At 41.1% G+C, this 14,513-nt stretch overlaps 1 protein-coding gene across 1 annotated transcript in view; it reads right to left on the bottom strand.

Moving 5' to 3' along the window:
* The window catches only part of TTC33 (tetratricopeptide repeat domain 33), a 41,695-nt gene extending 28,550 nt beyond the window's left edge, over nucleotides 1–13,145 (bottom strand). Inside the window, exons 1-2 of the mRNA XM_007961466.3 lie at nucleotides 13,004–13,145; nucleotides 3,877–4,098 (exon numbers count right to left, since the gene is read on the bottom strand). Coding sequence (XP_007959657.2) covers nucleotides 3,877–4,097 — 221 coding nt within the window. The 5' untranslated portion in view covers nucleotide 4,098; nucleotides 13,004–13,145. The remainder of the gene's footprint in view (nucleotides 1–3,876; nucleotides 4,099–13,003) is intronic.
* Between the last annotated feature and the right edge of the window lie 1,368 nt (nucleotides 13,146–14,513).

The raw sequence follows: 14,513 nt of genomic DNA, 5'->3' as shown, positions 1-14,513 counted from the left end.
AAAAACATCACAGCTTTATAAATATTTACTGAGGGCCTAGTAAGTACCACAAATTATTCTAAGAGCTGAAGACACTATACAAATTAGATAAATTCCTTACTATCCTGGAGCTTACATTCCTACAGAAGAAAAACAACATATACACAAAATACACTAAACACACTAAATAAGTGTATACAGTAACTTCAAAAAGGGAGAAATGCTAAAAAACAAAATGGGCTGATGTAATAGAAAAAGGGTGAGTAAGGGATGTTACTTCAGACTTGGTAATCAAAGAGGGAACTGCTGAGAAAATGACAAATGAGCAGAAATCCAAAGGACAGGAAGACAGGCATCAGAAAACCAGAGAAAAAAGGTTTTCAGACAGAGTCATAACACAAAGTTGTACAATAACTATGTTCAAAAAAATGAAGAAAGCCCATCTGGCTAAAATGTAGTGAAAATAAGCACAGTTTAAGATGAAGTTGATTTGGTAGGCAGGGACTCAGTCTTCCTTAAATCTAATTTAATTATTCTTCCTTATATCACTTTCAATCAAGTTTAATAGCCTGTTAAATATTTTTTGGCTGGGCACGGTGGCTCACACCTGTAATGTCAGCACTTTGGGAGGCCAAGGCAGGAAGATCACTTGAGGTCAGGAGTTCGAGACCAGCCTGGCCAACATGGCGAAATCCCATCTGTATTAAGAACACAAAAATTAGCTGGGTGTGGTGGCACACACTTGTAATCCCAGCTACTCGGGAGGCTGAGGCAGGAAGAATTGCTTAAACCTAGGAGGAGGAGGTTGTAGTGAGCCAAGATCACGCCACTGCACTTCAGCCTGGGCGACAGAGCAAGACTCCACCTCAAAAAAATATATATCTTTTTAGTTATTTTCTAACGCAGTATATACATTACTCAAAAATAAATGCTAAAGAGCAAAAAACTTAATCATGTTATAGTGTTCTCCACCCAAAACAAAGCATCCAATCCCATTGGTTTTAGTGAAATGACTCAATCTTTCGACATACAGGCAGAAAACAAAAGTTATTGTGTTTGTCTACGATGCTGATATCTCTTCTCTGTCACAGCAAATTCAGAGGGAATCCAATGGCAATAACAGAATAGCTTTTCCTTCCACACATTAGTGTGGTCCAGGAAAACAGCAAAGTTAATGAACTTTTAACAGGCATTTACAGGAGTTTCTAAAGATGTTTTATGGATGTACTCAAAGTATTCATAATTAAGGATTTACATTTGGTTTTCTTCTAAGACACACTAGTCAATCTTACACAGTTTTGTAAGATAAAAATCTTTATGCCTAAAATACCACAAATGAGAATTCACAACCTAACATTAGGTAGTTAAGTTAATAGATCTTGATTGTTATTTATTTTCCACCCTTTATTCCCAATTTGAGATGCTAGTATTTCATAACTTAAGCACCATTTTAAGTTTTATATTAAAATATAATAAAAGATTACACCAGAATCAAAAATAAAACAGACCTAAAAGCTAACATGTTGGTTCCTCAACTTTGATTCATTTTTACAAAAATTATTAACAAGAAATCTTATCACCACTCTTACCAGTTTTGTTTTGTTTTTAAGGAACAAAGAAAAAAGTGCTTCTTGCTTAGTATTACTTCATTTTCTTTTAAATTCTCAAACTCTTCAACACCACATGGAAGATACCAGTCAAAGGCACACAGGCCTGATTTTAGATTTCTGGATGATCTGAAGTGTATTCTGTCCCAACCAAAGGCCTGTTAGGCTACTATTCCTGCTGGTCATATATACATCTTCTAAAAATCATATATTTATTCAAATCAACAATTCTCATACTGTCAAGTGTAATTTTTCTAATATATTTTCTTCGCAGAGGACAATGCTTTAAGCTTTTTATAAAAATATGGCTCTCAACAGATACCAAACAGAGCAAAGAGACAGACATAGGCACAATGTCTTTCTAATGGCTGCACTAATAGAGAGGGCAATATAATGTTATTTATCTCCCAATATGATGCAGTATAAAGCACAAATGTTACCTATGACATATACTTGCCAAAAATATTTAGACTCTAAATTTAATCTCTGCACCTAACTTTCATTTACAAGAAACACATGAGATAGAGGAACAAATTAAACGACACACACAAGGAAACAATCAAACAGAAAATTGGTCTGGACTCTTCCATCAGTCAATGTCATGGGGGATAAAAGTAGAAAACCCAAGGACGTCAAAAGACATTAAAGAGACATAATAACCAAATATAATGTGTGAACTCCTTAGATCCTGGTTTTAAAAACATATACTGTAAAAGACATTTGGGGGAAAACTGGAAAAACCTAAACAGGAACTAATATTAGATATAAAATTGTTAATTTTCTTAGGTTAGGTAAAAATATGTTAGATAACACCCTTATTCTTAGAAGAAACGTGAGGAATTACCAGTAGGTGTCATAATGTCTGAAACTTACTTTCAAATAGAGTAGCAAAAAACCCCTGTAAATATGCAATTATGTATGCCTGTGTATATGTGTGTGTGTGTGTGCATGTGTAGAAAGACAGAGATAAAGCAAATATTAAGAATTGTTGAGTCTAGATAGAGGAAATATGTGATTGTCCTATTTTTTTGTTTTGTTTTGGAGACAGTGTCTCACTCTGTCACCCAAGCTGGAGCACAACAGCAGAGTCACAACTCACCGTAGGCTCAACCCCTGGGCTCAAGCAATCTTCCTGCCTCGGCCTCTCAAAGCACAAAAATTACAGACACAAGCCACCGCACACAGCCAGAATTTTTTAAAACTGGAACTGGAATCATACTAGATATACTATTTATTTATTTATTTGACAGGGTCTCACTCTGTTGCCCAGGGTGGAGTGCAGTGGCAAGATCATAGCTCACCACATCCTCGAACTCCTGGGATCAAGCAAATCTCCCACCTTGGCCTACCAAAGTGCTGGGATTATTAGTATAAGCCACCACACCCAGCCAATTGTACTATTCTTTAATATAGATTTGAAATTTTTTCAAAATAAAAAAGGCCTTTTCCACCATAGATTATAGAGATACCATTCTATATTTTCTTCTATTAACTACATAGTTTTACCTTTCACAAATTTTTAATCCCTCCAGGGTCCATCTTTGTACATGGTATTAGATACAGATCCAGTTTTATTTTCCTCTATGTAGTAATCCAGTTTTCTCAACAGAATCTACGAAAAATTTGTCTTTTCCTCACTGACTAATGAAAAATGATTTTTGGTCTCTTTTAAAAATCTAAGCAGAAAAAGGAGAAAAGGAATAAAAAAGTAAGAAAAAGAGGAAAGGAAAAAAGAAATGGGTACATATAGGAACAACTTAGGTAAGGAAGGGCTAAAAATAAATGAAGCTATTATCAAATTCCTATAGAGTAAGTCATATTTACTCAAGTATATAATAAGTAAATGGCAAAGAATAACTAAATACCTGTTTTTTTAATGTACATGCCCTCAAAGCTATTCAGGAAATGCTTAATTTACCTGATACATAATGTCATAAGCAGAAAGTTTCCAGCGATAAGACCACCTTTTACTGACCAATCACTGAATTACATTTTACTTAGCATTTACTCTTCTTTAGGCACAACAAAAATGACAGCAAAGCAGGGACATAATTAGCATCCTGAAAACTATTTTACAAACTTTCATTGCATCCTGAAAACTATTTTACAAACTCTCATTTTTCAGATGACTTTGAAACACTTTATTTCTTTGACTAATTTAGCACCTAAAATAGATTTTAAAAACATGAATTTATCAAATTCATAACTCTTCATCCCATTACTGACACTGAGCTAGAAAATGTAAGCTGTTCTCCATTAAAAAAAAAAAAAAACAACTTTAAATACATACCTTTTATTTTCAGCCAAACTGGCTCCTTCGTCCTTCAGCTGTTTACTTTTCTCAGCACAGCCTTCAAGAAGAATTTCTTTCCTACGTTTAATGGCATGAAGCCAGTTCCCTTCATCGTTGTCAACTACATCCTTCTCATCAGCAGCTTCAGCTTCAAACTGCTGGGAAGTGACCTTTGAGACCTTCTCACCGATTTTCCTCTTCCACCCAAAGGAAGCCATTCTGGAAAATTAAAAAGAAACAGCTTTAAAATTCAAACTTGGTTCTTTTTTTTTTTTTTTTTTTAGATGGAGTCTCACTCTTGTGGCCCAGGCTGGAGTGCAGTAGCACGATCTTGGCTCACCGCCACCTCCGCTTCCCGGGTTCAAGCGATTCTTCTGCCTCAGCCTCCCGAGTAGCTGGGATTACACACATACACCACCCACGCCAGCTAATTTTTGTATTTTTACTAGAGACGGGGTTTCTCCATGTTGACCAGGCTGGTCTCGAACTCCCGACCTCGGGTAATCTACCCACCTCGGCCTCCCAAAGTGCTGGGATTACAACTGTGAGCCACCGCGCCTGGCCCAAAACTTGGTCTTTTATGGAAGTATTCCAACCAATAGGTAAAGAGGAAATAACAGGATTAGACTATCACCATTTTTCAACCCTAATTAGTGGCTGTAGGCAATAATCATCAATGGCCACTAACATCACTAAGAAAGACAACTGGACATCACACACCTCCTGATGGAGGTAGCATGCCACTCATGAAGTAAGTACTCCTACAAAAATTAACACTGAGTCAGATCAGGCCTCTACCATTTTATAAGAAATACGGGATAAAGTGAAGCATGTTCAATAACACATCAGAGATGCAAATAGCAAAAAACAGAAACTAAAGGAAAATAAAGCTGGTTTCTTCAAGAAATAAACTGCCAGGAAAGAAAGAAGAGAAAGAAGGGAGGTGCCACCATGCCCGGGTAATTTTTTGTATTTTTAGTAGAAACATGTTAGCCAACATGTTGGCTAACATGTTTCAACATGTTAGCCAAGCTGGTCTCAAACTCCTGACCTTAGGAGATCCACCCATGTCAGCCTCCCAAAGTGCTGAGATTACAGGCGTGAGCCACCACACCCAGCCAGAAGGAAACATTTATGAAAAAGGAGGAATGGGAACACTGATTTGATATTTGATGATATTATGGAATTACTGCTACTATTTTTTTTTTTTTTTTTTGAGATGGAGTTTCACTTGTTCCCCCTGGAGTGCAGTGGCGCAACCTCAGCTCACTGCAACCTCTGCCTTCCAGGTTCAAGCGATTCTCCTGCCTTAGCCTCCAGAGCAGTTGAGATTACAGGCATGTGCCACCACGCCCGGCTAATTTTGTATTTTTAGTAGAGATGGGGTTTCGCTATGTTGGTGAGGCTGGTCTTGAACTCCTGACCTCAGGTGATCCACCCACCTCAGCCTCCCAAATTGCTGGGATTATAGGTGTGAGCCACCGCACCTGGTAAATTATGGCTATTATTTCTTTGGTGTGATAATAGTATTGTAATTACGCTTATAAAAAGAACCCTTAGCTTTTAGAAATACAAACTGAAATATTTCATATGAAATTATAAGACATCTAGGAATTGTTTCAAAGTAATCAGTGAAGGTTGGGAGTACAATGGAAGAGAAAATATAGATGAAGTTAGATTGCTTTTAATTGATAACTAATGAAATTGAGTGATGAGTACATAGTGGTCATTGTACTTTTTCCTCTCATATGTGTTAAAACTTTCCAAAATAAAAAGGTTTTAAAAGATTCAAACTTGGTAAATGACTTAACTCACAAAATTATTGGGTAAATTTTAAAATAACAGATGCTGACTGGGCATGGTGGCTCACGTCTGTAATCCCAGCACTTTGGAAGGCCAAGGCCAATGATCATTTGAGGTCAGGAGTCTGAGACCAGCCTGGCCAACATGATGAAACCCCATCTTTACTAAAAATACAAAAATTAGCCAGGCATGGTGGTACATGCCTATAATCCCAGCTACTTGGGAGGCTGAGGCAGGAGAATTGCTTGAACCGGGGAGGCAGAGGTTGCAGTGAGCCTGGGCAACAGAGCAAAACTGCATCTCAAAATAAATAAATAAATAAATAACAGATGCTGAACTTCTTGGTAAATCTGCAATGATATACAAATGTAAGAAATAAAGACAGGATAAACGATAAAACAAAGTTAACGGAAATCCTGAAATAATTCAACAAATATTTATTTAGAGAAGAGATTAACTGAGGGATCCAAAAATTTACTAGTTGTATAGATGGTCTTCAAGATACTGAGAAACACCGGGAACTGTATATTAATTGTATAAAATTCTTTATATCTGTGTACATTTTGGAGAATAGTGTTTAAGGTTTCATTCTATTCTTAAAAGAGTCTATAACCACAAGGAGATTTGGATCAAATGATCAACTAGAGAAATAGAGGAAAAAAGCAATGAACCAAAAACATAAAGAAAAGCAACGAATCAGAGGGCTTTATGAAACTACCAAAGAATGGGCATTGTGGGAGTATGGGAGGGAGAGAATTGAAATATTGTGTTAAGTTCGAGCAGGTTTCAAGGTCCTCATCACTGATGTACATGGCTGAAGTGATATATAAGCACAGGCCTATCTCAGAGTTGTTGCACAGTCAGTTCCAGACCACTGCAATAAAGTGAATAATACCAAAAAGTGGGTCACAGAAATGCTTTGGTCTCCCTATGCATATAAAAGTTACATTTACACTACACTATAGTCCATTAAGTGTTATAGCATCATCTTTAAAAATGTACATGCCTTGCTAGGCACAGTGGCTCATGCCTGCAATCCCAGCACTTTGGGAGGCTGAGGCGGGCAGATCACAAGGTCAGGAGTTCGAGACTAGCCTGACCAACATGGTGAAACCCCGTCTCTACTAAAAATACAAAAATTATCCGGGCGCGGTGGCATGTGCCTGTAATCCCAGATACTCAGGAGGCTGAGGCAGGAGAATCGCTTGAACTCAGGAGGCAGAGGTTGCAGTGAGCCGAGATCGCACCACTGCATTCCAGCCTGAGTGACAAAGTGAAACTCCGTCTCAAAAAAAAAAAAAAAAAAAGTACATGTCTTCATTTAAAAACATTTTATTGCTGAGAAATGCCAATGATCATCTGAACCTTCAGCAAGTCCTAACCTTTTTACTGGTGGAGAGTTTTTCCTCAATGTTGATGGCTGCTGACTGATCAGGGTGGTGGCTACTGAAGGCTGGGGTGGCTGTGACAATTTCTTAAAATAAGACAACAGTGGTCAGGCATGTTGGCTCACGTCTGTAATCCTAGCACTTTGGGAGGCTAAGGCAGGTAGAGGTCTTGAGCCCAGGAGCTTGAGACCAGCAAAACCTCATCTCTACAAAAAATTTGTAAAAACTAGTCAGGCGTGGTGGTACACATCTGTAGTCCCACCTACTCAGGAGATTGAGGCAGGATCACCTGAGCCCAGGAGGTTAAGGCTGCAGTGAGCCATGATCATGCCACTGGACTCCACCCTGGCACACTGGGCAACAGGGTAAGACTTTGTCTCAAAAAAAAAAAAAAAACAACGTAAGACTTTGTCTCAAAAAAAAAAAAAAAAAAGACAACAATGAAGTTTGCTGCATCGACTGACTGTCCCTTTCATAAAAAATTTTTCTGTAGCATGCAATCCTATTTGGTAGCATTTTACCCACAGTAGAACTTCTTTCAAAATTGGACTTGATACTGTCAAACCCTGCCACTGCTTTATCAACTAAGTTTATATAATGTACTCTAAATCCTTTGTTGTCATTTCAACAATGTTAACAGCATCTTCACCAGGAGTAGATTCCATCTCAAGAAACCACTTTTTTTGCTCATCCCCAAGAAGCAACTCCTCATCCTTTCAAATTTTATCATGAGATTGCAGGAATTCAGTCACATCTTCAGGCTCCACTTCTAATTTGAGTTCTCTTACTATTTCCACCACATCTGCAGTTATTTCCTGCACTGAAGTCTTGAACCCCCCAAAGTTATCCATGAAGGTTGTAATCAACTTCTTCCAAATTCCTGTTGATGTTGATATTTTGACCACCTCCCATGAATCACAAATATTATTAATGGTTATCTAGAATTAGAATCCTTTCCAGAAAGTTTTCAATTGACTTTGCCCAAATGAAGCAGAAGAATCACTATCTATGGCAGCTACAGCCTTACAAAATGTATTTCTTAAATAGTAACACCTGAAAGTGAAAACTACTCCTTGATCCATGGGCTGCAGAAAAGATGCTGTGTTAACAGGCATGAAAACAACATTAATCTTGTTCATCTCCATTAGAACTCTTAGATGACAGGGTGCACTGTCAATGAGTAATATTTTGAAAGGAATCTTTTCTTCACGAGCAGGTCTCAACAGTGGGCTTAAAATATTCAGTAAACCATGCTGTAAACAGATGTGCCATCACCCAGGCTTTGTTGTTCCATTTATAGAACATAGGCAAAGTACATTTAGCATAATTCTCAAGGACAATAGGATTTTGAGAATGGTAAATAGACATTGACTTCAATTTAAGGAGTCAGCCTGTCTTCTGATGCTTTAAAGCCAAACATTGACTTCTCTGCAGCTATGAAAGCCCTGGAGAGTATCTTCTTCCAATAGAAAGCTGTGTCATCTACACTGAAAATCTTGTGGCCGGGCGCAGTGCCTCACACCTGTAATCTCAGCACTTTGGGGGCCAAGGTGGGAGGCTCACAAGGTCAAGAGATCAAGATCATCCTGGCCAACATGGTGTAGCCCTGTCTCTACTAAAAATACAAAAATTAGCTGGGTGTGGGTGGCGCACGCCTGTAGCCCCAGCTACCGGGGAGGCTAAGGCAGGAGAATTGCCTGAACCCAGGAGGTGGAGGTTGCAGTGAGTCAAGATCATGGCCATTGCACTCCAGCCTGGGCAACAGAGCAAGACTCCATCTCAAAAGAAAAAAGAAAAAAAAGAAAATCTCATTTAATGTAGCCAACTTCATCAATTATCTTAGCTAGATCTTTTCTGGATAACATCAGCATGTGCTGCTTTACTCTGCACTTTCATGTTATGAAAATGGCTTCTTAAACCTCATAAACGAACCTCTAGTAGTTTCAAACTTTACTCTGGCAGCTTCTTCACCTCCCTCAGCATTCACAGAATTGAAAAGAGTTAGAAACTTCCTCTAAATTAGGCTCCTGCTTAAGGGAATACTGTGGCTGGTCTGATCTATCTAGACCACTCAGAGCTTCTCCATATTAGCAATAAAGCTGTTTTTGCTTTCTTATCATTTGTGTGTTTACTGAAGTAGCACTTTCAATTTCATTGAAGAACTTGTCCTTTGCATTTACCACTTGGCTGTTTGGTGCAACAGGCCTAGCTTTCATCCTGCATTGGCTTTCAACATGTCTTCCTAAAATCATTTCTAGCTTTTGATTTAAAATGAGAGATGTGTAACTCTTCCTTTCACTTGAACACTTAGAGGGCATTGTAGGATTAACTGGCCTAATTTCAATATTGTTGTGTCTCAGGAAACAGGGAGACGCAAGGAGAAGAAGAGAGATGGGAATAGCCAGTTGGTGGTACAGCATTTAAAACACACATTTATTAAGTTCACCATCTCATATGGGCATGGTTCATGGCAGCCCAAAATGATTACGACTGTTAACACCAAAGATCATCGATTACAGATCACCATAACAGATATAGTAATAATTAAAAAGTCTGAAATATTTCAAGAATTACCAAAATGTAGCACAGAGACACTAAGTGCACACATGCTATTGGACGAATAGCACGAAAAGACTTGCTCGACACAGGGTTACTGTACAGTTGCAATGTGCAAAAACGCAGTCTCTATGAAGTGCGATCAAGTGAAGCACAATAAAATGATCCCTGTAATCACTAGAAGGAAGGTGAGAAAAAAAGTGAGGGTGGCTGTGAGGTCATTCACATGGAAAGACCTACAATAATGGCAGAATTTGGAGGGGTAGGAAAATTGTGAGTCATATGTCTGAGTTCTTAATGAATATGAGAGAGAGCCAATAAATCACAGCAATCAAGAAATATACAGGCTGGGCTGGGCACGGTGGCTCACGCCTGTAATTCCAGCACTTTGGGAGGCAGAGGCGGGTGGATCACCTGAGGTCAGGAGTTCAAGACAAGCCTGGCTAACATGGTAAAACCCCGTCTCTACTAAAATACAAAAAGTAGCCGGGCATGGTGGTGCATGCCTGTAATCCCAGCTACTTGGGAGGCTGAGGCAGGAGAATCACTTGAACTTGGGAGGTAGAAGTTGCAGTGAGCCAAGATTGTGCCATTGTACGCCAGCCTGGGCGACACGAGCAAAACTCCATTTCAAAAAAAAAAAAAAGAAATAAAGAAATATACAGGCTGATATAGGTGAACCACAAGCTTTCCACAGGAACTGAGATTTTTTTTTAAACCTGGAGGACTAATGGATTATAAATTATGCTGGGGAATAAGGACAATGCGAACTCTCTCCCCAGACTGATCATAATATAGGAGAATGAGTTTCCCACGTTTGAAGATGATTATAAGTATCACAGGGGAAGATGGCTGAAAACGGGAAGTGTGCATATTATGGAACAGAAGTTAAAAGGCACACAGTGAGGACAACCTGAGAAAATACAGATCATTAGGAAAGACTGACAAGATATCAATGTAAGACAAGATTAAAAAAAAAAGTCTTGTATTTATGATTATCCCTAATGGTAACAAGAATGATGACCACGTTTTCCGGTTTCAAGTTTCCAAATGAAACTTTCTTTATTCTTTTTTTTTTTTTTTTTTTTTTTTGAGACGGAGTCTCGTCGCTCTGTCCCCCAGGCTGGAGTGCAGTGGCCGGATCTCAGCTCACTGCAAGCTCTGCCTCCCGGGTTCACGCCATTCTCCTGCCTCAGCCTCCTGAGTAGCTGGGACTACAGGCGCCCGCCACCGCGCCCGGCTAATTTTTGTATTTTTTTAGTAGAGACGGGGTTTCACCGTGTTAGCCAGGATGGTCTCGATCTCTGACCTCGTGATCCGCCCGTCTCGGCCTCCCAAAGTGCTGGGATTAGAAACTTTCTTTATTCATAATGTGAGGCACCAGGCACTGTGGGAACCCTACTAATACTAAAGGAAACCTAGTGTGTTTACTGGAGGCAAATTACAATAGAAATCATTGATCAAAGGAAAAAAAAAATCATTGATCAGATCTGTAGATTATATGAGGGGCTGTGATAGGGTCGGAAGGAAAGGAAAAAGTGAGATACAGACCCACAGATTTTTTTAAATTCATAGGTCATTCAGACTCCAATTACCCTCCCCATCTTCCAACCCAAACCACTGTTACAAATGCTGGGGACAAGCACAGGTTAAGGCCCAAGGTGGTGGTTCTCAACCATACGTGAAAAAACCATGCACACTGTTGCCTCAGGTGTTTGAGTCATTCTCCTCCACAGATCCCTTGAGACCTTCTAGAGATCAGAGGCTGCAGAGGCCAGGACAGAAGGAGGTAATGAGGGTGTGGGAGGCCTGATGCCACTAGCAATCGACAAGTTTAACCTGAAAGAGGGAAACAAAAATACATTCCTCTCAGACAAAAAGAAGAGTTAATATTGAGTGAAATATACAGGCAAGTTCAGGGATGGAGGGAAAGGAAAATGAGGAATTTCATGCCCTAAGCTTCACATTTCTCCAGCAAACAGCGGCTAGTCATCTGCTCAAAGTAAAAGGAAAATAACATATCTGAGTTCTTGAGAAAAACGGAAAAGATCTAAAATAGTCACTGCGGAGATAAGGAAAAGCAACAAAGGATAAATACAGATACCAAACAGTAGTATCAAGGGCCCACTACGGTGTAAAAGCATGAATCTGTTATCAAGGCCATTAGCAAAGTTTTATATTTTCTTCAAAAGTGTCTGGAAACCACAGAGTACAGTCAATTTCAATACACGGTAAGTGCTACAAGAGAGTAAACAAAGGATGCCATGACATCAGAGAAGGGACACTTGAGGCTTTCTGGAGGACTTAAGCTTTGAAGAAAACTTAGCCAGGCTTAAAAAGGTGTGTGAATCCTAGAACATGCAAAGCACTTTCTGCATTGGAAAATTTAACACTCCCAGTTGTTTCAGATATCTTAAGCCGTACGAGTTTATTGTTCCTCTGTGACTATCTGAACATGAAATGAAAACTTCTTATGAAGGAGGGTTTCCTAAGTCTAGTTAGAAGCACGAGGTGCCAACATCCTAGACTTAACATTTTTTTACCAGAATAAGAAATCATGTGGGTAAACCACAATCACACCGGTTTCATGTTCATGTTAAACTCATGAAACCAGACAAATTCAACCTTTTATACAGGATATATTTCAGGAATGGCATAACAATTCTAAACAACGACACTGTATTCTAAATTCCTGTACTGTTACAATGATCCCTATAGTAGGCGCTCAATAACTGTTGACGGCTTGACATTTACCCAGCTGCCAGAGAGGGCTTGTCTTGACTGTCTCAGGATGCAGCACCCAAAGGGAAAAACCACTACATGAACAAGATCAGGAGATCACAACAGCATCCTTCTGGGTAGAAGGAGGTATTCAGAGGTGAGGAATCCAAGAAACGATTTACCCAAAAACGCCACCGCAAGAGAAAAACCAGTATTAGCGACTTTCCCTTCATTGGTCAACAATAATAAAAATGCTCAGAAAGGCTGCCCCGGACGTCACCTGCGCGTGCACGGACCGCCTGGGGCCGCAGACACCTCTTCAGCGGGGAGCTGCCGGCTCGACCCGCCCCTCCCACCGCGCAGGGAAGGTTGCGGCCGCGCAGCCTGGCGAAGGTGCCACTGCGGGCCCGACCCCCAGACTCGCTTGTCCCTGGAGACCAACCCTAGCGAACAGGCTCTACCGGATCCTGTCGGGTTTCTATTCCTACTCCGAAGGTCCTTTCTGCCCTAATTACACCACCCACTCGCCTCGTTTTCCTCCTCTTCCTCAGCTTCCACCGCCGACTGGGCAACCCGTTACCTGATAACGCCTCCCAAGGCCCCGTGTTTACATTCTTGCCCACTGGAAGCAGAAATTATCACGCCCAAATTCCTACCTGCCTGCCCTGGATCCCTGGTTTCCTAAGAAAGGGGTTTGGCCCACCCCGGGGCGTTCGAACAGTCCACAGAAGCAGGCAAAGGAAAGACGACTCTTTCTCCTCCGCCAATCCCTTCTCCGAGACCACAAATCCCAGAAGTCACCGCGGCCGCCCCCACCGCATGACCTTCTGGGATTTGTAGTAATCAGGGCCAGGCGGCTGGGCGCGCCCTCTAACAGCAGCACCGAGTGACCGCAGCGCAGGAGCGCGGGAAAATGAGGCTGCGCGGGCTAAGGAGAGCACCAAGAGGAGCCGCCCCCGCGGTACCGCGCAGCGTCGCGTCCAGTCCGTGGGGAACAAGGTGAGGGGAAAACGATTTTACGGGATTCAAAGGATTAGGATATGCTCCTGCCCCAAAGGAGTTTATAGCCTAGCTGATGAGGTCGGCCAGACGCAGAGAACAGCGAGGCAAAACTCGGTTATAAAGGGCCCGAGGCGGCGGGGCGGGGAAGTTAGTCAGGGAGGCGCGAGGCTGAACTGCATCCTTCACGTGAAAGTTACAAGTGAGTTGGACCCGGAAGGCAGTATTAGGCCTGAACGTAGCTGTGCGTCACGTCTTGAAAATAAACGAGCACATGTAACAAAGGTTATCAAGATTGTTAATTTAACCAACTCTCCTGCCCAAAACACTCGTTTTTGGAAGTCATGCTTTCTCAGCCTCAGCGCCATTAACATTTCAAACTGGATAATGCTTTGTTGGGGGAAGGGGTGTCCTGTGCATTGTAGGGTACTTAGCAGCATCTCTGGTCTCTGTCCACGGGATGCCACCACTAGTCAGTTGTGACGGCCAATGGTTTCCCCAGACAGTGAAATTTCCCCTGGAAGAAAAACCACCCCTCCCACCCTGCCCCGTTGAGAACCATTGATGTCGACCAACATTGTCCTGAGGGTCACCAACACCCTTTCAAAGCCAAAATTATTTTCATACTAATATGAAGACGTGATTTGCCCTTTGCACAATGCTGACGTTTGCACTGATGGTAGAAAAGCAATGGCAGGTCAAGGTGCTGGCGCCTCCGCAGGAATTACAGAATGACACCAACCGTACCGGGAGTTCTTCTTCACCACCACACGCTCACAGTAAGAAAAATGGGCCGGGCGCGGTGGTTCACGCCTGTAATCTTAGCACTTTGGGAGGTCAGGAGTTCGAGACTAGCCTGCCAACATGGCGAAACCCCGTCTCTACCAAAAATACAAAAATTAGCCAGGCCTGGCGGCGCGCACCTGAATCCCAACTACTCGGAGGCTGGCTTGGGAGGATCCCTTGAGCCTTGGAGGTCGAGGCTGCAGTAAGCCGAGGTCACGCCACTGCACTCCAGGCTGGACAACAAAGCGAGGCCCGGTCTCAAAAAAAAAAAAAAAAAAAGAATGCTGTCTCCAGCATAACTAATAAAGTTACTTTATTATTTTATAATAAGTTAACTTTATTATAACCACCCTGACACTTAATATTCTTTGTAAAAACTTG

Source organism: Chlorocebus sabaeus, chromosome 4 (assembly GCF_047675955.1).
Source record: "Chlorocebus sabaeus isolate Y175 chromosome 4, mChlSab1.0.hap1, whole genome shotgun sequence".
Taxonomy (NCBI): domain Eukaryota; kingdom Metazoa; phylum Chordata; class Mammalia; order Primates; family Cercopithecidae; genus Chlorocebus; species Chlorocebus sabaeus.
The sequence above is the reverse complement of the archived record's forward strand: the minus strand, read 5'-3'. Positions and strand labels throughout refer to the sequence as shown.